General features: G+C 39.9%; 2 protein-coding genes across 2 annotated transcripts; both read left to right on the plus strand.

Moving 5' to 3' along the window:
- The first annotated feature begins 353 nt into the window (after positions 1 to 353).
- Positions 354 to 11,474, plus strand: LOC137284396 (G-protein coupled receptor GRL101-like). The gene is made up of 14 exons (XM_067816186.1): positions 354 to 412; positions 658 to 745; positions 1,262 to 1,416; positions 2,700 to 2,849; positions 3,625 to 3,738; positions 4,021 to 4,134; positions 6,372 to 6,521; positions 6,822 to 6,932; positions 7,208 to 7,324; positions 7,700 to 9,256; positions 9,736 to 9,878; positions 10,472 to 10,610; positions 10,837 to 11,051; positions 11,405 to 11,474. Exons 2-14 carry the CDS (start codon positions 702 to 704, stop codon positions 11,447 to 11,449), a joined length of 3,054 nt encoding a protein of 1,017 aa, XP_067672287.1. The 5' UTR covers positions 354 to 412; positions 658 to 701; the 3' UTR covers positions 11,450 to 11,474.
- A 4,575-nt stretch (positions 11,475 to 16,049) lies between these two features.
- Positions 16,050 to 22,640, plus strand: LOC137285035 (trypsin-like). Its single transcript, XM_067817218.1, has 7 exons — positions 16,050 to 16,092; positions 19,922 to 20,055; positions 20,729 to 20,826; positions 21,195 to 21,460; positions 21,642 to 21,787; positions 21,955 to 22,009; positions 22,529 to 22,640. Exons 1-7 carry the CDS (start codon positions 16,050 to 16,052, stop codon positions 22,633 to 22,635), a joined length of 849 nt encoding a protein of 282 aa, XP_067673319.1. The 3' UTR covers positions 22,636 to 22,640.
- Positions 22,641 to 22,801: the final 161 nt, after the last annotated feature.

Genomic DNA, 22,801 nt, shown 5'->3' on the forward strand with positions numbered 1-22,801 from the left:
GTATGGCTTTAGCCAATGCTTGTGCTATGATGGACATTGTATAATTGTAGCCAGTATACCATATCACAATATTTCACAATACACTCAGCACTTTTTCCCATTTTCCCATCAACGTTGACTTCGCACTGTATCTGTTGATTGTATTCCTGGATATTTGTTTTAGTTTGCGAAGATAACTGGCAGTTCTTCGAAGAAAGTTGCTATTGGGTTGAGTTGGCAACGGTAAATATCAAATGGTCGGAGGCAAAGCGAGAATGTCGGTCAAAGGGCAGTCTGTTGGTCAGTATAGGCTCGGAGGACGAGCACAACTACTTGATCAGTGTCTCCAGCGTCTTAATGAACAGATCACAAAATGAGTCTGTGTCTTCGGGAGTAGTGAGGAGTCTAACTGGAGACGGATACGTTCATATAGGTAAGAAGTAATTGAAGAGATGAGTGCATATAAACATAACATAATTCACAAATTATGTACATTTACAAGGTACACAACGTCAATTAATGTCGGTTATTTGATTGAGTTTTGAAGTAAAACGTTTGATATGTTCTTTGATTATTTACTGATCCGTACTCTAGCTCTTAAATACTAGTCCTCCTACCAAAAAGTTGTGTGAGGTACATGTATACAAATGTGCTATTATGTGGGTAATGTATGTCCAGGTCTCCGGAAAACCTTCACAAGAAAACCCGGAATATTCAAAGACATGTTTATCTGGGAGGATGGTTCACCACTCACATTCCGGAAGTGGTAAGAGAAAAACTGCTGCTATGTCACATTTCAATGTCTATGTCATGTACCAAGCAATTATCCTGTTAAGCCATTTTGATTCCTTCTCCCAGATTAACCTTTCTCAATTGTAATTATCATTTTGTGAAACATTTCCCTGTCGTTACAACTCTAAAACCTCTTTACATACAACTAAATTTTAGATTAAAAGGCCCCTCGCCCACTCTGGGCGTACGTGATTTATATATGACATATACGGTAAATGTAACCAATCCTAATAATCAAAGATCCCTTAAAAACATAGCGGTCACCCTGAAATTACTCGCCTCGTAAATTACTGCATGCTTGAATAGGCCGGCAATCTGGACCCCATCTGGTCATGGGAGACCATGTGAGCTGGCGGCGAGATGCGATGACTCGATTCCTACCCTGTTCCTTGCATCGATCAACTTGCAGTTGGTTGTCAGGTCCTTTTTACAGTTTTCATGTAACCGGGCTATTACAGGTTAACTTACACGTCTATAAACTAATCAACAGGTACAAAGACGACACGGTGACTGAACCAGGGGGTGCTCGTCTCGAGACGTGTACAGCGTTGACAACACGCGGATGGCATGATATCGGATGTGGTAACCCAATCGGTACTGGCTTTATCTGTGAAAAGAAAGCCGGTAATGAGTCGCAGTCTGTTGGTAAGATACGGTTTTCAGGAAAGAACACTATTAAGGCAAAATAGATATCATTCCCCCTCGTCTATTAAAACAGTTCGATTTTGTAATTATTAGGTATAATTATAAAAGGCTGACATTTAAAACTGGTTGTAAATCAACCCATTGATACGTTTATTTGAATTAAACCATTTGATTCTGATATTTACATGAAGAGGAATTATTAAGACATATATAACAGGAGGGTCATGATGAGGGGTTATTGTTCATAACTCGTCATTGAACGTAGATGAGTGATGTATTCGGACAGACGTAGTGTTGATGGGGCACCAGTCTTACATCCGTGAATATCACCTTCTGTAGTCTCCTGAGAGGCTACGTAAGACCCAAAACATTCGAAGTCAGATTTAATCTTCCACAGATTTAGCTGTAGTATTATTGCCATTTTAATTTGTGTCTAAACTTGCCCATACCGGCCCATGTCCCGTAGAATGGTGATCTATCTTCAGTTGTTGGTGATCAACAGCCCATTTTGCATGGTCTAATCTAAAATAGTTTTCTCTTTAAAAAAAACCAACATTCTAGCTAGTTTTCACTCTTTTTGTGATACTCTAGTTAGTTTACAGCCCGTCGATGGCTGGTTCTTAAACTACATGTATTTATTGTGTATCTGCAGCATTTCTCGTCACTATATGGCTGCAATATTTCATGACGTTTATTTCCATGGAGCGTTGCGATTGTGATTGTAGCAAAACAGTTGATTTGTGTGGGCAATTGAAGGACTTACCAAAATTACCCGTATATGTTGTGATGCTCTGACATTATTTACCTCTACCCTTTGATGCACCGGAATGACGTCACTGATACATGGATAAAGTCATTGTGGTTATAGCTTTCGAATGAGAGGCATCATATTGCATTCTTCATTACCATATCGTCAGTGAAATTAAATATACTAGTATTCTAAATGGCGGGTGCCTTGTAGCAAGTTGATTGAAGTTTATACACAGAAGTGCATGGCTATACAGTTGAAAGCAAAAGTGATGGAAATAATTATGCCTTCTACGTTTATAATCTGCCATTATGATGATACTTGTGTAAATAGTCACAACGTTTACTGTTGTTTAAAAGCCAGAAGCACTTTGTATAAACTGAAATATTCGCATAATCGTTGACATATCATTACACAGCAACTTTGATGTCAGTGGGTGTACTGTCATACGATGTCCTAATTTGTTTCGATGAACATTTTTATGAGGTTGTAGTATTGTTTTATGGTTATTGAGTCTATATTGATCCAAACCCAGGTCCCCCGGTACTTCCGGTTCCTTCCAATCAGCTGCTGCACTCGCACACGCCACAATACATGGTGTGTGGCAATGGTGAGATTGTATCCGCTCTGTTGATTTGTGATGGGAGAGAGGACTGTTTGGATGGCACGGATGAGCTGGAATGTGGTGTGTACATAGTCTGGTAGTTTCTGTATAGTAGTATGCCACTAGAATACTAACAGTTGAACTCACCACAGCGTTTCGTGTCAGCTTGTCATGAAATCCTGGGACATGTAAGTCTTTCAGGCGGAAATGAGACAAGTTCACGCGGGACTTTTGTTTAATTTTGGAAATATACTATAGGAGATGGGATCATTTCAAAGAATGTTGATTAAGAAATACAGTTCACTCTACCCCAACCACATGTAAAGTGTAATATAGTACATTTAACTATTACAGACACCTTTGATCTCTTAGCAAATCATCCCAGAATTTCATGTCTCAGGGGCAAGTATCCGTCTGCCCAGAGGCAGATTATGATTCTTGAAGTCAAAAACTGCATGCACACACACGCAGACGATTTACTGGTTTATGATGAAAGATAAAATAAATATGGATGTCAGCTTCTATATTTTGATGGACATGTGTAGTTGTTTCCTGGTCTTTCATTCACCTTCATGGAGAAGTAAGAATATGCTCCGAGATGTCGTGACTATCATAATAAAGAAGCTGACATCCATAACTTATTGCCTTTTGTGTATCATTTCTGAATGACGTTCTGAAGTTGTTGGCAATCTATCGCCCATTTTGTATTGTATTGTCATCGATAGTGAAACGTTCAGATTTAATTATTTTTAAATTCATCTAAGTGATAATCTAGTTATTTTACTGTCTAGTTTGGTTTTTTTTAAATTTAGCATTTATTACTAGCATGTATACCATTTTATTCGGATTTCTGCAGATAGCGACTGTGGGCGCGATCAGTACAAGTGCGACAACGGTAGATGCATCTCCATCAGCCTCTACTGCGATTTTGTCAACGACTGTGGTGACAACTCTGATGAGGAATACTGCAGTGAGTCATACAGAATCTAAAACGCAGTATTTCGCTGTGTGATTTAGCATCTGTTGAGCACGTCAAACCTCTCTCATAATGGGTTCCAGTCATGTGCCATGGCAGGACATCTTGCTTGCAGTGGGAACTACACGATATTTGGCATCGCTAATGTTTCATGTGTGAGCCCACCTTGATTTTTTGTTTCAACATTCATAGTCCTCTTAAACGTCCCCAGTCACTGACAAAACGTTTCTTTTTTGGCACATCAAGTAAAAGCCTTTACTATCAATCTCGTTCCAGTTCCTACGCCCTGCAGTGGCGGTTGGTCTTGTAAGAGCGGGCAGTGTATATCGACTGCAGAGAGATGTGACATGGTAGAAAACTGTGTTGATGGCAGTGATGAAGAGGAATGCGGTAAGCAATATCCTCTTTGATAAGAAACAGTTGCTAGTGAGTGAATCAGTGACTGAGTAGAGAATCTAGTTATATTTCTGCCTGTCAGTTTTATGTGCGAGAATGTATCTGTTTGATGAATCCAACTAGTTCAGATGCCGTGCCGACAAACCGTGAAACATAACTGGGACGGACAGAGATTCCAACCATTTTTCATAATTAGTGAGTTAGTGAGTGTTAGTTTTACGCCGCTCTTGGCAAAATACCGGAAATACCACCACGGAAGACACCAGAAATGGGTTTCACACATTGTACCCATTTGAGGAATCGAACCCGGATCTTCGGCTCGGCGAGTGAACGTTTTAGCCACTGGCCTACCCCACCACCCCTCATTCATAGACAGAATTCTGGGTTGTCCAGTTAAATATCTCGGCTTTTCATCTTTGTATGTGCAATAGACTTTAGACCAGAGCACACGACAGATAAGGAAACTACAGAGTAAAGCTGAGATATAAGCGAAGCCAAACCACAATAACGTCATCTCGCAATGGTTGAGGAACTCTGCACTTTTGACCCCCTGAGACATGGCGATTCATTAAAGGTCACATGCAACCAAAAAATCAAACATTATTAAAACACATTTATCACTTATTAATTCATGACATATAATATACATTGCTGCTTTTAAAAAAACGAATAAACACAATTATAAGCGTACAATCGCGATTCAAAAGTGCAATATTTTGTACTTGGGCTTACTTCCCTCGAAACGAAGCCCTCGGGAGACCGAACCCAGTCATACCGGGTGGATATGCACTCAAGTGTAACGACGGTTTCCGATTGGCTGTTTCATTTGCTGATATGCTGAGGGTTCATTGTGTGTACAGAAAGATGATCTGTTTGATGGGCATTTTAGAAGTATAGCCAGTCACAAGAAAGTAAGATTCTGCGTGGCTGGAATCTGTCATTCGTCCAAGTACAAAGCAGGACTTGAAACTGACTAGAGTTTGCACCAGTTTCCGTCAGATCCAGTCATCCGACAAAACATGAATGTAGTATGTTTGCAACCCACAGACATAAAAACCTGTCATGTGTATCACACGTGCCTAATTACATGATGTGGCAGACACGGGACTCGGGTGCACGAGTCATAAATCAACTTATTTTCTTTACGTCGTATAGTCTGATAGGTGTTAAGTTCAAATTGCACGTGGTCAATGATTGAAGCTGTGTTTTGCATATTGTCTTTAGCAGACAGGCAGGCAGACATATAGGTGTGAATAAACCAGACACTGAGCTTTCTCTGTGACAGAGGCTGCTTACCACAATCAACAAGTTTTTTTTAACGTAACGAGAAGATTATTTAATTGTTTGTGTACACAACCAAGATTAGACTACTGCTCACAACCTCAGACGCTGGGCATGCATACTGTGTCGAGCTCCGCGAACCTATTCACTGCGCATGCGTTATGGACGCAGCGCAGCACAGCTGTTGAAACCAGTTTTCCCCCCAGCGCTGGGGGGAAATTAGTGAAACGTTTGAACTCCCATTTCGCAGGCTTTTTTTTCATCGCGTTTTTTTCAACTTTATAGGTTGAATTGGCATTTTTTATGATTTGTTTCGGTAAATGCATACCGAAAGGTTCCAGAATCTGCAAAGTTGTGTTTTACGTTGCATGTGACCTTTAAATATCTTCACCCGTAGTCACAACTGTAATCGAACCTTGTCCGGGACGCAAGTTCTTCAAGCATTCATCCATATCAAACAGCTAGGCGATCCTCTGTCCTTCCCATAGTGTCTGCATTGGCAGTATGGCCTAGATGTCCATAAACACTGCTTTGAATTACGCACTGGGATTGTTAAACGTCGGTATTTAAAGGAAACCCAGCTTAGTTTGTGTTCTATACCAAAACGCATGGATAATTTAAACGGAGACTTTGTCATCATAAAATAGTTTGCTTTCATTTGTGCCCTACATATATTTTAATAGGAGTGCACGCATGCCTTATGCTTGGGCGGATCACACGTTTGTCGTAAGTAGGGACTAAAAAAAGTGTCAGAACAGACTAGTTTCGAGTCCTCAAACCTCGACTGATGTATGTTTAGTGCTACCAGTCATCCGCTGGTCCAATTTAACAAAAAACACAGCAAACATTACTCAATCAGGTGGAAATATGACCATCTGGTTTCCATATTGGTCACCTCTGCGAGATAATCAACATGATACATTGTATTCTGACACATATATGTTTTACAGATACTTGTAATAGTTTTGAATGCTATGATGGTCGTTGTATCCCGAATGTTTGGAAGAATGACGACATCGTCGACTGTGACGGTGCAAATATGGAAGACGAATACGGTCAACATGAAGACATGCCCCCTCTTAATCTCACTCTACCCTCCGGTAAGTCGATCGTTTGGAAATGTACGATATAACGTAAATTTATCTGTATTTTTGCTTTACAGTTGCAATATGACAGGTGTCATGTTAAGGTGCCCGCTGTCTAATATTTAAAAGTACTAACACATGATGAATAGAAGTCATTGTCACTAAGACACACTCCAGAAGTAATCCTTTGGTAAGGAGATTTTATGAGCGTTTGAAGGTGAATACAGTGGCTCTTGTGAGTGAAGGGACCTAAAATAGCAACGTTTATACAGTGCTCCGACCAACTACCGATTACATTGCCGTGTATATCCACAGATCAGTATCCACTGAAGATCTATGGAGCTACAAACCTATCTTGTCTGAGGATGCCAGACGTATTTGGGAAAGTGTCACGGTCGTTTGATGGAAATAACATTGATGCCTGCAGTATGTTAGCAAGTATATTTTAATCAATAAAATATTAATTTTATTCTTCTGAAAACCGTGGTAAAACTGTGTGTTGTCTAATGTGTACAATTTTCTATAGATACTGTTCATGACTGACAGGACAGATTCCATTTCAAACGTTAAAGTAAATTGTTCTACAGTATATATGTCAGTTTATTTCATGTTTACACTTAGCTGATTTTCCTTAAATATTATCTACAGATGAACATTTATATGGCCCTTTGTAAAGTACTCATGTCACCAATGTGTTTAAGGCTTAACGGTATGCCCAGAAGGGTTCTACAGATGCCCAGGCAGCTACTGTATTCCAGTATATCTTGTGTGCAATGGCGTCACAGACTGCCCCAGAGGAGATGATGAACACGACTGCGGTAAAATCTGGGTTTTGAAGGATGGTACAAACTGACAGCAAAACCCGACCCTCTCACACACACGCTCGCACGCACCATCCATCCATCCATACACACACACACACACACACACACACACACACACACACACATACATACATACATACATAGGACAAAGGTAACTGTGCATTAAATACTAAAGGGCAAATTCTTGGTAGATTCTTATTAAACCTACACGAAGACAGCAAGAAAAAAGATATTTATATAAACAAATCCTTAGTTTCTAGTGATTATGAATGCCCAGGTAGTCTATATCAGTCCCTACGTGAAGAAGCACTTTGAGGCAAAATATGATGTATATCATGTGCCCTAATGCACAAAGTTTCTTCACAGCAGGTTCCTATAGATGTCCTGGTTACTATCGCTGTCGGAGTTCAGGATTGGACATCAACCATTGCATCCACACTAATGAACTATGTGACAACATTTACCATTGCCCAGGAGGTGACGATGAGAGGTTCTGTCAAAGCACATGCCCCGACGAATGCACCTGCATCGGATATTCCATTGTTTGCGAAATGGGAATGCCATTAATTTCTCACTTGCCAAAAGCTGCCAGAAGAATAGAACTTCTAAACATTGACATGTCAGAGATTAATCTAGAGTTTGATGGGTTTTATCTGTTAGAGAGTCTGAAAATGATTAACTGCAGTTTGACACAACTTCCTCGGATCGTTAATCTTTTAAACTTGCAATCACTGTACGTAAGGAAAACGGAAATAATGGAAATACCAGAAGGAACCTTCTCAGCTCCTCGTCTGAAACATCTCGACTTATCATTGAACGAAAACCTTCATCATATTGTACCAGGCTCCTTTAGTGGTTTGGGAGCATTAGAAACGCTGGATCTATCTGAGACTGGCATATCCCACTTACCAGCTGACGTTTTTCTAGGTATGCCGAATCTGAAAGACATCTCATTCTCCGACACCAGTATTGCCGATATTGAATCTGGTGCATTCAATGGACTCTCACTGGTCAAGACTTTGAATATTGACGATGCTGATATTGAAATCTTTTCTGAAAATATATTCAAAGGCCTTGATCATTTGAAAACCCTGTATGCTGATTCACCAGTTATGTGTTGTGATGGAATTCGACCTCAATCGGTCCAGATTGGGGAATGCTATGCAGAAACTGACAAAATATCATCTTGTTCTGACTTGATAGGTAATGACTTACTCCGTATTTTCCTCTGGATTTTAGCAGTCATGGCCGTCATTGGTAACCTCTCTGCCCTCTTGTTTAGACTTACATATAACAGATCTGTGTTGAGGAAAGGCTATGGTATCTTCATTACAAATCTCTGCGTGGCTGATCTCATCATGGGCGTATATCTAGTCATCATTGGATCAGTTAATGTGTACTATAAAGGAACCTATATGTGGCATGCATTTTACTGGAAACACAGTTACCTGTGTCAGTTTAGTGGATTCCTCTCAACGATGTCCTCGGAGGCTTCCTGTCTCTTCATTTTTTTAGTCACCGTGGACAGATTTTTTGCAACCAAATTCCCTTTTGGCCAAGTCAGATTCACTAGGAAATGGGCAATAGTTGTGTCAGTATCAACATGGCTCATCGCCATAGTATTATCAGCGACACCACTCCTGTTTGATGACTGGAACTTCTACACAGACAACTCTGTATGTCTGGCTCTACCATTCTCTGACGACATGACTCCAGAATGGATGTATGCATTCTCTATTTTTGTGTGCTTCAACTTCCTTGTGTTCCTCCTGATTGTATTTGGTCAGATATTCATCTACAGAGAAGTGACTTCAAATTCTGTAGTGAAAGATGAGAAGAGGAGTGCCCAGGAGCTGTCCATTGCAAAACGACTCTTTTTCGTTGCTTTCACAGATTTTTGCTGCTGGTTCCCAATTGGTATTATGGGTAAATTGGTTTCTTTCCTCTTCCTTCAAAACAAAAGCCACAAGATAATCAGCTAAGTTTTCGTTTTTAGTACCTTTACAAAGATCAGTGAAAATACGAGAACAATAATAACTATAACTAACAGTGATCATTTGTAACAGGTTGAAACCATTTACTGACGCAATCTCAAAGTTCTACATTAAAGGAGTATTCAGGGGTGATGATTATACAGTGCAGTTAATATACAAACGGGCATGAGTTTCTGTTTCTGCGCTGTAAGGTGTTGTTGGTGATCTAGTGCCAGGTTTCTTACAATTTGTGGTTACGATCAAGTGACAAATCATCAGATATTCCCAAACCGTCTGCATCAAATATAGAAGGGCACACGTCTCACCTTTCCGAAAAGCTCTATCAAAATGCGCCACTGGTCACTGATTGTTCGACATAATAATCCACATGAATCAAACTTAATTTAATTGAACGCATTGCATATGTTTCAGCATTGCTCGCAGCATTTGGGACTGAGATTCCGGACGTTACCTATGCTTGGACCTTAGTGTTTATTCTACCTGTTAACTCTGCCATCAATCCGCTGTTGTATACCCTACCACTTATAACAGGGATGAAGGTATGCAACAGCCCTGCATTACCTGAATCATGACCGTGGTCTTGTATTCCGACGAGTAATGATTGTATTGTTCTGTTTTCAAAATACATTTGCTCTGTTTGGTAAAGTTTAACAGCTTCAGCTTTGATGTGTGAACTATTATCAAAATTATGAATTGATTATCATTCATAACATATGTCATTCATAACATATAAGTAGCCATAGTGTGGCATTTGGACAAGAAGTTGGAAAACAAACCCATCCACACTGATTGGGTTCTCCTCCTTGTGGATCCGTTCCTTTGTTTTGTGCATGTGAATCGGAATATCTGCATGGGTTGGCAAGATCAATACAAATTAATTTGACCATAAAGCTACACTTTAGCTTCAGATATGTCGATGGTCTAATATCGTTGAATAACATTCATGTACCCAGTTCCATTTGTGTGTATTGATGACGAAACAACCGTGACTGATATAGTGTCCAACTATTTTATGTCATATGCTTTTGAACGATTCTTTTCAAAAGGTACTGTCATAAACAAATACATATTCTTTGCACAAATGACGGTTCAATAGACATGTGTCATATGTACGTACTCCTCATATCGTCGTATGTTGTTCTTCCAGAAATCAAGTAAAAATGGGAGAATAGATTCCAACAAGAAGAGCTCATCGGGTTCGAATCTTGATGCCTCCTTTGTATCTAATGGCAAACATGACGATTTGAAACCGATGGAACAAGATGAAAAATCTTTTGTCTGCAAAGGTGAGTATACATGCCATTTGATTCAGACTACTTTAAATATCCTTTACATACTATCCTGGTGATATCTCATTCCCACAGTTATTATGTCGCCTAGAGTTTTGTTTACTATGCACTAAAAATGTGTATAAACAGAACAGAAACGACACAACACTTTGTTTAATCCGTGAAAATCCGTCTACCCAGTATTACATTTAACATGTGAAGTATCATTGTGCTTGCGCTTCAGGTGTCGGGCAACAACCTTCGACACATTCAGTATATACTGGCGTTCCATCAGATGGCATGGAAAGACTCGTGGACGTTGTCCAGTCTGGAAGAGTAACAGCTCTTGGTCTTCTCCACACGATTCGCAATATTCTGGAATTTCTTTATGATCCAAGTTTGAAAGATCAGATTTCTCCACTCGATGATGATAGTGTTTACGTCATGATAGACAGGCAGGTACGACATATGTTTATTGTGACGGTAGTTAAAACTTCGTACATTCCATCAGTTCAGGTTGTATACACCCAAATTACTGATAATGCCCTGGAATGCTCGCTGATTGTTAACCACATGTTTCACTTTGAGCGCACGGGTTCGTGGCATGAAGTTTGCTTATATCATATTCCATATATATTTATAAGAATGTCATTATTTTCAGTATTGTTTCAGGTCTTTCTCTAAAATAATATAATCACAATATTTACTCGAGTTTCGAAGGTGTTGAATTTCATCCCCAAATCAAGTTATTCGAAACACAAACCGGCCACGCTCACCAGGCGCACCTGTTTTAATACTTTGACATGTTTCAGACCATAACGGAGGCATGTCTTCGTGGACCCCAGCGAGACAACTGAACCGCGGCCCTTTCTGATCTCTCATTCCTACTTGATGATGTCTATTGAGACTTCTTGATCCGAGCTTTGCATGCTCAAACTGTGTTGATCTCCTACTGACGAATGTTACGTCCAGTCGACAATCAGTATTTTATATAACATACGCTGTTGGTTCACAATAGATTACACACGACACAATGTTTGGTGACAGATGACGAATATGAGATAATATAATAATTATTGTCGTCAATATTTAAAGCTACATATTTGAATCTCGGTCCGCATTTATCAGTTCTTTTAAGATATATTTTTATGATACTTTCAACCAGTTGTTGATAGTCCTGGCAGAATCACTTGCGGACAGATTCACTCTTCACTCATTGTTAAAAAGGAGATATACCAGCCAGCCTCATTCATTATGACAGGATCCTGCCACGACAACGCTGTATCTTCATTGTGGCACGCTCTATCCTGGCCACTTTGTATCGTTGTATCTATACATTCACCGTGACACGATCCTGCCCTGACAAAATTGTATTGTCATCCCTGTACATTCATTGTATCACGCCCCTAACCTGACCACCTTGTATCGTTATATCTATACATTCACTTTGACACGATCCTGCCCTGACATTTGTGTATTGTCATCCCTGTACATGGATTGTATCACAGCCCTAACCTGGCCACCTTGTATCGTTATATCTGGACATTCACTTTGACACGATCCTGCCCTGACATTTGTGTATTGTCATCCCTGTACATGGATTGTATCACGCCCCTAACCTGGCCACCTTGTATCGTTATATCTGGACATTCACTTTGACATGATCCTGCCCTGACATTTGTGTATTGTCATCCCTGTACATGGATTGTATCACGCCCCTAACCTGGCCTCCTTGTATCGTTATATCTGGACATTCACTTTTGTGCATTGTCATCCCTGTACATGGATTGTATCACGCCCCTAACCTGGCCACCTTGTATCGTTATATCTGGACATTCACTTTGACACGATCCTGCCCTGACATTTGTGTATTGTCATCCCTGTACATGGATTGTATCACGCCCCTAACCTGGCCACCTTGTATCGTTATATCTGGACATTCACTTTGACACGATCCTGCCCTGACATTTGTGTTGTAGGAGATCGGGGAATGTATGGAAGTAGAAAGTAGGAGTAGAAACGGGATGTCGGGTGGAATAAAATTATAGTGTTATGGTTTTTGGGGTTGTTTGTTTATATATCGGCGGGTTGAGTGGCTTATTATACCCGTGGTTTTGTCAATGTAAACAAATAGGTTAGATGGCTTATAATTACATCTTTGCCTATTGTGCAAGCACCGTATTGACGTCGTTATCTTGCAGTCATTTATTCTACTTATTACTCACGTTTGGCAGTAAAATTCCATTGGAATTTCCTTCGTCGGTCATGTATCGTATCCCTTCACTGTCCACCATGTTGGGTGCGGAAGCATAAGGTGCGCGGTGCCGCAGTGAAGTTGTTTATTATTGCGTAGCCAATCATAACACTTCGTTGTGACCTTTCGGAGGTTAGCTCACGGGGTATATAAGAGCATGATGCGACTGATATCGTTGTCTTGCGTATCGGTGTTCCGAGCAAGTAAGTCCACTGCCTATACGGGGGATGTTCGGGTTAGGGTTGGTTTGTTTTGTGAGGACTCATATTGTTGAGTAGTTTTATGACATAGTATATTTTACGGCATTAATATGCAGGTAGTGTGGGTTGGGGGAGAAATTAGTGTCAGGAAATAAGTAGATGTAGGAATTAGTGTAGGAAATTAGGCTTTGTTTTTGTTAAAGGAGTGACAAAGAGACGGCTATTTCCTTCAGTTTTTGTTATCATCTGTTTTGCTTATTTTTTTATGTTTTATGTAACATAATAAATTATCATTATTGTTTACACTTCTGCCTTGTGTCATATTTTGTTGAATGAGATGACAAATGCCATTGGACCCGAAGAAGAGTGTACACTGTTCCGCTGGTTTGTAGATTTCCACCATATGTTAAAAGTACACAACGCAAAGTCCATAATACACCCTGAACAGGGAACCACCGTGGTACACTTTGCATTGAACTTCTGCCACTGGGCTGCCTCCCAGTGAGCGCCTATTACAGTGTATTGTCATCCCCGGACATTCATTGTATCACGCCCCTAACCTGGCCACCTTGTATCGTTATATCTGGACATAAACTTTAACACGATCCTGTCCTGACATTTGTGTATTGTAGGTAGCAAAGGTCCCCATGGTCCCTAGTATGGTGATCTACCTTCAGTTGTTGACAACCTGTTGCTCATTTTTATATTGCATTGTCCTCTATAGATACATTGTTTTAGGTCTATTCACTAGTTTTAAATTCTACTCTGTGATATTCTAATTAGTTTTACTGTCCTTCGTTGACAGGTTTTTACAATGTATGTGCTATTTATTCATTTGTATTTTTATAATTCATCGTTCTCGTCACGATATGGCTGTATTATTGCCGATGTGACGTTAAGTATTAACTCACTCACTCACTCACATTTGTGTATTGTAATCTCGGTACATTCATTGTATCACAGCCCTAACCTGGCCACCTTGTAACGTTATATCTGGACATTCACTTTGACACGATCCTGCCCTGACATTTGTGTATTGTCATCCCTGTACATGGATTGTATCACGCCCCTAACCTGGCCACCTTGTATCGTTATATCTGAGCATTCACTTTGACACGATCCTGCCCTGACATTTGTGCATTGTCATCCCTGTACATGGATTGTATCACGCCCCTAACCTGGCCACCTTGTATCGTTATATCTGGACATTCACTTTGACACGATCCTGCCCTGACATTTGTGTATTGTCATCCCTGTACATGGATTGTATCACGCCCCTAACCTGGCCACCTTGTATCGTTATATCTGGACATTCACTTTGACACGATCCTGCCCTGACATTTGTGCATTGTCATCCCTGTACATGGATTGTATCACGCCCCTAACCTGGCCACCTTGTATCGTTATATCTATACATTCACTTTGACGCAATCCTGCCCTGACATTTGTGTATTGTGATCTCTGTACATTCATTGTATTACGCCTCTAACCTGACAACTTTGTATCATTGTGTCTATCCGTTCAATGTGACAGGCATCCACTTCTTATTTTGTGTCATATCTTATCGTGTTAATCTAAATCTTTACAGCACGCTTCCAAATTCAGTGTCAACAGTCACCCTACCTAAAACCTTTAAATAAACTGTTCAACCCAGTGGTTAGCGTTTAGACTCATCACGAACACTCTGTTTAATCATACTGAGTGTATCTCGCAGTACGATTGCAATACTGTTAGTGAAAGTGGCCTTCAGACCAACTCACCAACTCACTAACTCACTAACATTACCACCATGGGTCGAGAAATAAAGATTTAAAGACAAAGAACAATGTACGTTTTGCAGACAGAAGAAAACTAAATACAGTGACAAATCATGATGTAACGTCACATCTTACATTGATTCAAAGCACAGAATTCCTGAATGTACACACATAAACTAGAACCCGTCTTCATGAGCATGGTGGGTATTTGCAGGCAATGTACGTCGTTCAACACAATTATGCAACACTTTGCTCATATGATGTACGTAGAGAAAATAGTTTTACTTCTTTACATAATGCAATTCTACGGAAGCGTAGTGAGACCACGGTGAAATACGGGGCGTCACAATTTTCTGCGTAGGACATACTATCTCCTCCTCCGTAGTTATTAAGACCACCTTAGGACAACTTATCTCCCGTGTTGGACTTACTATCTCCTACGTAGGGCATACTGTCTCATGGGTGGTACTTAATGCATCCTTTTTATGAAGTGTGGCTATTAAGTTGAGAAATGTTTGGTTATGCAATACGTTACATAGTAGAAATAAAAGTCAGTGTTCTATTCGGTTAGGCGTGTGCCAGATACTTGATACCTGATATATCAGATATGTTGTTATTGTTATTGTTAGTATTATACCCATTTCTGTCTTGAAAACATATAGAGGTGTCAAACGGAATTTTATGTGACATTTTCCCACTGTGCCGTTGTCACTTACCCGCACCTGGCTTAAACAAAACATTTTTGCCATGTTTTATTAATCTAAATAATACTTGCCTGAAACATCAACCTTTAAACCTTTATTAATTATCAATATACCAAATTATTAACCCCGAAAACAAAACCCTTGCACAGATTAACTGCCCCGCCTGCCTAAGTATGTAATTTCCCTTTCCCTAGTCAAGATCAAGTAAGAATTACGACCTCTTGATAAGACCTTTTTTCAGGATCCTTCTGTTGCCCTATTGTTATAATGCCATTATATAAATATCGTCAGTCGTAACAAGGGGTTACATCGCAAATTATTGTATTACAATGGATTTTAGAACTGTGCGTCCGTGTGAATTTTTTTCTTAAAACACATGTAATGGAGACACTTACACGTTGGGTCTTATCAGTAAAAGAACAAACCCCAGTGACTTTGACAACTCTACTTATCACTCTCGCCCGGCACAGAGGCAACACCTTGATAAGGAAACAGTTTCAATAGTGTGTTAGGGACAGTCACAGAAGGAGCGTCTGGAGAAAATGTCAGGAATTGTATTTCTCGTTCTGGCATGTTTTGCGTCAGGTACGTTATGTTAAAAGTAACAATGTATTATTATGAGTTATTTTGTTCTGTCAAGAAAATTGACGCGACAAATAATCGAAGAATGCTCTCTGTTTCTCAGCCACTGGAACGTAGCAGTTTACACCACGTGATCGGTGTTTTTCGGTGTTTTTTCATTGCAAGCATGAATCAAATCTAAATTAGACATTTAAAATCAGACTTAATGGAAGTGTATAAGACGAGAATATGTGTGTAAAGTCTACTCTGTGTGCTTAGTCTACTTCTTTAACAAATATACGACGAAATGTTATGGATGTCAACTTCTTTATTGTTCTCACAACGTTTCTGAGCTATTCCTTGCCCCTTCGTCAGGTGGATGCTAACTAACACTTAAACAGGATATATATACTAGTAATGAACATGAAGCCAGAGAGGTGATTTAAGCATGTATATACAATTGAAACATAGCAGATGAAAAAGGATTAAAATATACAAAAGCTGATATGGTGTTGTTACAACGGATTAACCAGGAGAAGCCAATGTATTGATAGGCGTACAATGCTAGGGGGGGGGGGGGGGGGGGGGGGATGATAGACTAACAATTACGAAAGCTGAGATACTAAGGGTGGAATGATGCTGTAACGGTGGATAGCTGATGTTTGGTGAAGCCACGTGTCTAACTGATTTCGCAGGCATTGGGTAGGTAAACCCCTTGGTCTCTGTTCATCTGTGGGGCTAATCTTTTGATGTTGATGGCTTCTGACACTTCCACCATCCTTGATCCCGACCATGACCCTGCCATCCTCCTTGACTATCTCAACAAGCAGCACCTGCGCATCCAGTTCACGATGGAAATAGAAGACCAACAGAAACTACCATTCCTAGATGTGTCCTTGCACAACTCCCCCAACAAGATTACCTTCTCCGTCTACAGAAAACCCACCCACACCGACGAGTATATTCACTATCTCTCTAACCATCACCCCCAGACCAAACATGCAATTGTCTCCACCCTGACCAGACGAGCCAAATCTATCTGTGATTCTGACCATCTCCAAACTGAAATAGACCATCTAAGAATTACGTTCATCAACCTCAACGGCTATCCCAAACAACTTGTAGGCAGAACCATATCATCAACCCTGCAAGAACAACAACAGTAAGAAGAACACCAACCAAAACCTGAACCATCCCCAGTTAGAATTAACATTCCCTACCAAGATCAGATTAGCCACCACATCAGCCGACTTCTCAAGAAAACTGCCGGTATAGATGTGACCTTCAAGTCTGACAAAACACTCAAGACCATTCTGAAGGCCAATGGCAGAAGTACACCGACCAAGACCACTCACAAACCCAGGGACTGCATCTACAAGCTTATGTGTGACTGTGGCAGTAGCTATGTAGGAGAGACATCTCGCCCCATAGACATCAGGCTGAAAGAGCACAGAACCTCAGTAGAAGAATTAGATCTAAAGTCAGCCCTTTCTGAACATATTGTCAACAATCCGTCACACTCCATTGACTGGCAAGCAACTACAATCATAGTCTCGAACGTCCACGATTGGCGACGACGCAAACTGTCAGAAGCCATCAACATCAAAAGATTAGCCCCACAGATGAACAGAGACCAAGGGGTTTACCTACCCAATGCCTGGGAAATCAATTAGACACGAGGCTTCACCAATCATCAGCTATCCACCGTTACAGCATCATCGCAGCCTTAGTATCTCGCTTCTCCTGATTCATCCGTTGTAACAACACCATACCAGCTTTTGTATATTTTAATCCTTTTTTCATCTGCTATGTTTCAATTGTATATACATGCTTAAATCACCTCTCTGGCTTCATGTTCATTACTAGTATATATAACCTGTTCAAGAGTTTTAGTTAGCATCCACCTGTCGAAGGGGCAAGGAATACGTTATGAAAACAATAAAGAAGAAGTTGGCATCCATAACATTTCGTCGTATATTTGAATACCGACGTCTAAATGCCTCTCAAGAACCCCTTCTTTAACAAAACTCTAAAACTCTGCTTAAAGTGAGGTTATTTATTGTGTTACAACACTCGGTTTGAACATCATTTTTTCTTGAACCAATATTTGGACTTAATACAAGTGATATCAAACGTGTTCGTTGTTATACAGTTAAGATATTTGATATAGTCAATGAACCAGGGTCGTTAAAGGAACTTATTTTTTAAGCGTTTAGTCGACATAATAAAGATATGGTCTGGGGTCAGGTTCAGATTACATATGTAGCTGCCCCAGTTCCACAAACCGAGCCTCTCAAACTGTTCTAACCCGGTTTTCCACACAGAAGACCCTGTTTTTCAATATGTAACCATTTTAGTGATGTAAATTTGATACATAATGATACAATACATAAAGCAGTCCTATTCTGTGTTAATTGTAATTCCCAGTTATAACCATTAGCTTATTAATTAGATTAGCGTAAAGATATTTGTTGGAGAAGCATCTCTGCTTCATAGTATGTCTCTGTTGTTGTTATCATAGTTCTATAACGGCAGTTTATAACACATGACAATGGATACCGTCTTGAAACACATAAAATACCCCTTGATATATTCTCCCTTACAACTGCTTAAAGCAGCAATACTTAACATAAACCTGCATGGAACAATCAACACATGAAACATTTCCAAAGGTTCTTTGGTTATATATTATGGTTTCTGTTTATACATTTGAACATCAGCAAAAGGTCATGTTCTCACCATGATCAACAAGCCAACCTGAAATTCACTTATAAATAGCTCATCCAGAATATACATTTATTCGCGTACGTAAAGGATGTCCGTATCGTAAGGGGAACACAGTAATTCAACCTGTTATGGTTCAGAACTTGATTATGAGAGTTACTGGACCTTTATGGATTAAAATACAATCAAACGCCTTGTGGTACACTGTAAGGAATAAAATTCTTTGCTTCAACGAAACGACTAAATTCCATGGAGGTCGGTTTGTAAATGACAGGTTCGTGTCTGTTATAGGTAAAATGGATAGAATTATCATTCAAACGCCCGTACGTTATCAGAAATGAGCGGGCCACCGTAACTTGATAATCCCCGCAAAATGCTTGACGAGGGCCATTAACAAGCCCGTTGTTAGGTGAAGTCATAAGTGGCTCAGCTGTTGAAGTTCAATCACCTACGGCTTGAACTTGCGTTCATAATTGACGATATGTCTGGCTCACATTCTTCACATGTACTTGTGTCATTATGTACGTTCTTTCCTGTGCCAACCATAACAACTGTACCGTAAATTACCACACATAGCAATGAAAATTTCGACTGGAAGTCTAACGTTGCTGAGCAGTGAAAACAATGGCGGCTGGTAGTATGGGCAGAGGTCAAGGTCGAATGTCGCCACTCTTATAAATAGTGACGTCATCTGTATTGTTCTAAGACGTGTCTATAGTTGTAAAAAGTGTGTAAGTGACCTCCAACGTTTGTTGTTCGCCAGTTAATACTTCTAAACCGATGCCGTTGTTTTTATTCAGAATTATCTTATTTTAGCTATAATAACGGTAACGATATTATTCAGGGCATTATCATTTACAGGAGCCCGAGGTCTTTCATTAACTGCCCGACGAAGGAGGGCATTTGGAAAGCCCCAGGACTCCTACAAATGATAATGCCCTGGGCTCACTTGCACTAAATGATAAAAAATGATTGTAACTCCCATTCTCCAACATAGGTTTAAGATGGTCGTAGCGCTAAGATCGCTTTGTGCAACTAGGCTCTCAAAAATAGCGTTACCTCTATATTACACTGACGGCATTTCAGGTAAGTGAGTGTCACTACTGTTCCATGGCAAGTGTAATTCCAGGTGTCCTCAGCGATATAGATTCTCCAGGATGTGGGCTCAATGATGTGGGGTTTGACTACAGCACCCTTCCAAAAGTAACCAGGAAACGCATCATTGGTGGACAAATCGCAACTCCACATTCGTTTCCATGGATGGTAAATATAGATAGTGTTCTTTCTGAATATCTGGCTTAAATTAAATCGTTGCCTCTCCCAAGAAACCATTCAATTTCATGTATCACAGTCATGAAACTGATGAATCATCAACCTGGATGTCGAGTTTCATGGCAAATATCCGTACTTTGTAAAGAAATGTCGAGATAAACAAGGTCAGTATTTAAATAATATTGTTTAGTTACGGTAACAACGTTTTCTGAATTATATGTATAAATCTGTAAATTATGTTGAAGTTTAGCCATGAGATTTACTTTTTAAAAAGCACTAATAGGTTGAATGAACTATGAAGCAAATACTTGGTGAGTTAAGGCCAGTGAAAGTTCCTACCGTGTCGTCACTAATAGGTTGAATGAACTATGAAGCAAATACTTGGTGAGTTAAGGCCAGTGAAAGTTCCTACCGTGTCGTCACTAATAGGTTGAATGAACTATGAAGCAAATACTTGGTGAGTTAAGGCCAGTGAAAGGTCCTACCGTGTCGTCACTAATAGGTTGAATGAACTATGAAGCAAATACTTGGTGAGTTAAGGCCAGTGAAAGGTCTTACCGTGTCGTCACTAATAGGTATAACCAGGAGAATACGTCTCCATCACAGCAAGCAGATACACTATGGCAGTTTCATCTCTATCTCAGTGGTTCCGTGTAAACTGCAGGTTGCGCTTGAACATCGAGGGATCTTCACTTGTGCTGGATCGCTTCTGAAGGGTTCGTCAAACAGATGGTTTATCCTCACCGCTGCACACTGTCTGCAGTAAGTTACTGTGAATGTAAATAACGAATACCCCGCTGTGCTTGAATAGATAAATAGATCTAACACAATCTAATATGAATTGTCTAGCTTAATGGAGGCATGGTTGACATGCAGATTTAAGTTACAAGCGTCGCTGTACAGATAGTTTGCTCTCAGCTACTATGATCTGCCGGGTGTAGGCTTGAATGTCATATTTTTGTATTCGGTTCGTTAGAGAACGTTGTGTTTTCGAGATCACTCATCTCCTATACTATCTTAATACAACAAAGAACACATTAACGTTCATAGGGCCATTGTATATGTATCTTTGGCCATACCCTTATTATATATATCATAAAATATTATAATACAATGGTGTCGCCTTTCAGTGACACGATTGTCACGGATTGGAAGATTCGTCTTGGCGCACACGATCTGTCAATAAAAGAACAATCCACTGAGTTCATTGACGTCAAGGCTATGATGAGCCATCCTTTGTTCAAGCCTCTGAAGCTTGAGCATGACACCGCCTTGCTGGAACTGGAGAGAGCACCAAGGATAAACAGGCCTGAAATCAGTTTCGGTTGTGTTACTGGCAATGTAACTGTACCAGGCGAAACATGCTATGTTATTGGATGGGGTACAACATCAGAAGGTATGTTTCAATACTATTGTATGACCAATTAAATGTGCTGTTACACGTTTGATTCTGACTAGGAAAATTTAGTTTAAAATTTAATATCCTACTCTATTCCATCAATTCCATCACCTTTTAATGAAGAGCTGTTTTATTTCCATCAATCATGGTGAGAATATACATTTTTACATGCCAACAGAGAGCGCACCATCAGATATGCTGCAGGTTGTGGAGAAGCCCGTGATGTCCCAGTCCTCGTGTAGAAATATATATGGCTCGAACGACTTCCACGAAGCTTCCATGATCTGTGCAGGTTTCCCTGAAGGAGGGAAAGACTCGTGTAGAGTATGTTACACATACAGTCCTGAATAACTAAATTGAATATTATTGGGATTACGAGACTTTTGTAAGGTACTTGACGAACCATGACTTTAACATAGACACCGTTCTCAAACCCATTCTTGTAATCACTTTTTTCACTTGCTAAAACGCTTTAGGACGTGTTTTTTCAGTATGACAGCGGTGGACCTTTGATGTGTTATCGTAATGGCCGTATGGAAATAATTGGTACGTCTGACAACATATATGTCAACAGAGGTATATAATGGTATACAGGTATCGATAATGTCATAAGTACACCTAGAATAAAATTAATGATACACTAGGAAAATTGAGATTTACGTAGCACACATGTTTCAAGGGCTTATAACCTTCAAATAATGTCCCTTTATAAAAAAAAGTGAAGATTACATCTTAATGATGTGACTTAATGAAATTCTATAAACCAAAGGGTTTAAGGGGAGCAGACATGGTCACGGATATTGGTATGACGCCAGTGTTAGTGTCGAAACAAGGATACAGTTCACATTGCTCCGTCAAAATTTGCAGTAGCTACATTACAGTGTACATTGTAGCATTTGTAACATTATAGGTCATCAATACATTGTCAAGAAAGCATCAAGACCTGGAGCGATCGTAATCCTCTATAATACACAGTGAAACAATAACACTGCATTAAAATCATTCATACCCGTCTTTGATATATGCATCATCATGAGCAAGTCTTAATCAGTTTAAATATTTCAGGCACCGTCAGCTGGGGCTTTGGCTGTGGTCAACCGAATTATCCAGCCGTATATGCAAGTGCAGCAGGCGCCATACAATGGATTGTGGCCACCATAAACGCACAATGAGCGTTGTTGAGACACATGTATGTACAACTTGAATAGAGGTTTTCAAAACGTTCGTCACAGTTTGATTTCAGTATCTATACTCATGGAAACAAATAACGGAGTGTTCCTTTATGTATAAGTTTTACCCACAGTGCAAAACATACATGTACCTTATGAATAAAACCGG

Source organism: Haliotis asinina, chromosome 5, assembly GCF_037392515.1.
Source record: "Haliotis asinina isolate JCU_RB_2024 chromosome 5, JCU_Hal_asi_v2, whole genome shotgun sequence".
In the NCBI taxonomy this organism is placed as follows: domain Eukaryota; kingdom Metazoa; phylum Mollusca; class Gastropoda; order Lepetellida; family Haliotidae; genus Haliotis; species Haliotis asinina.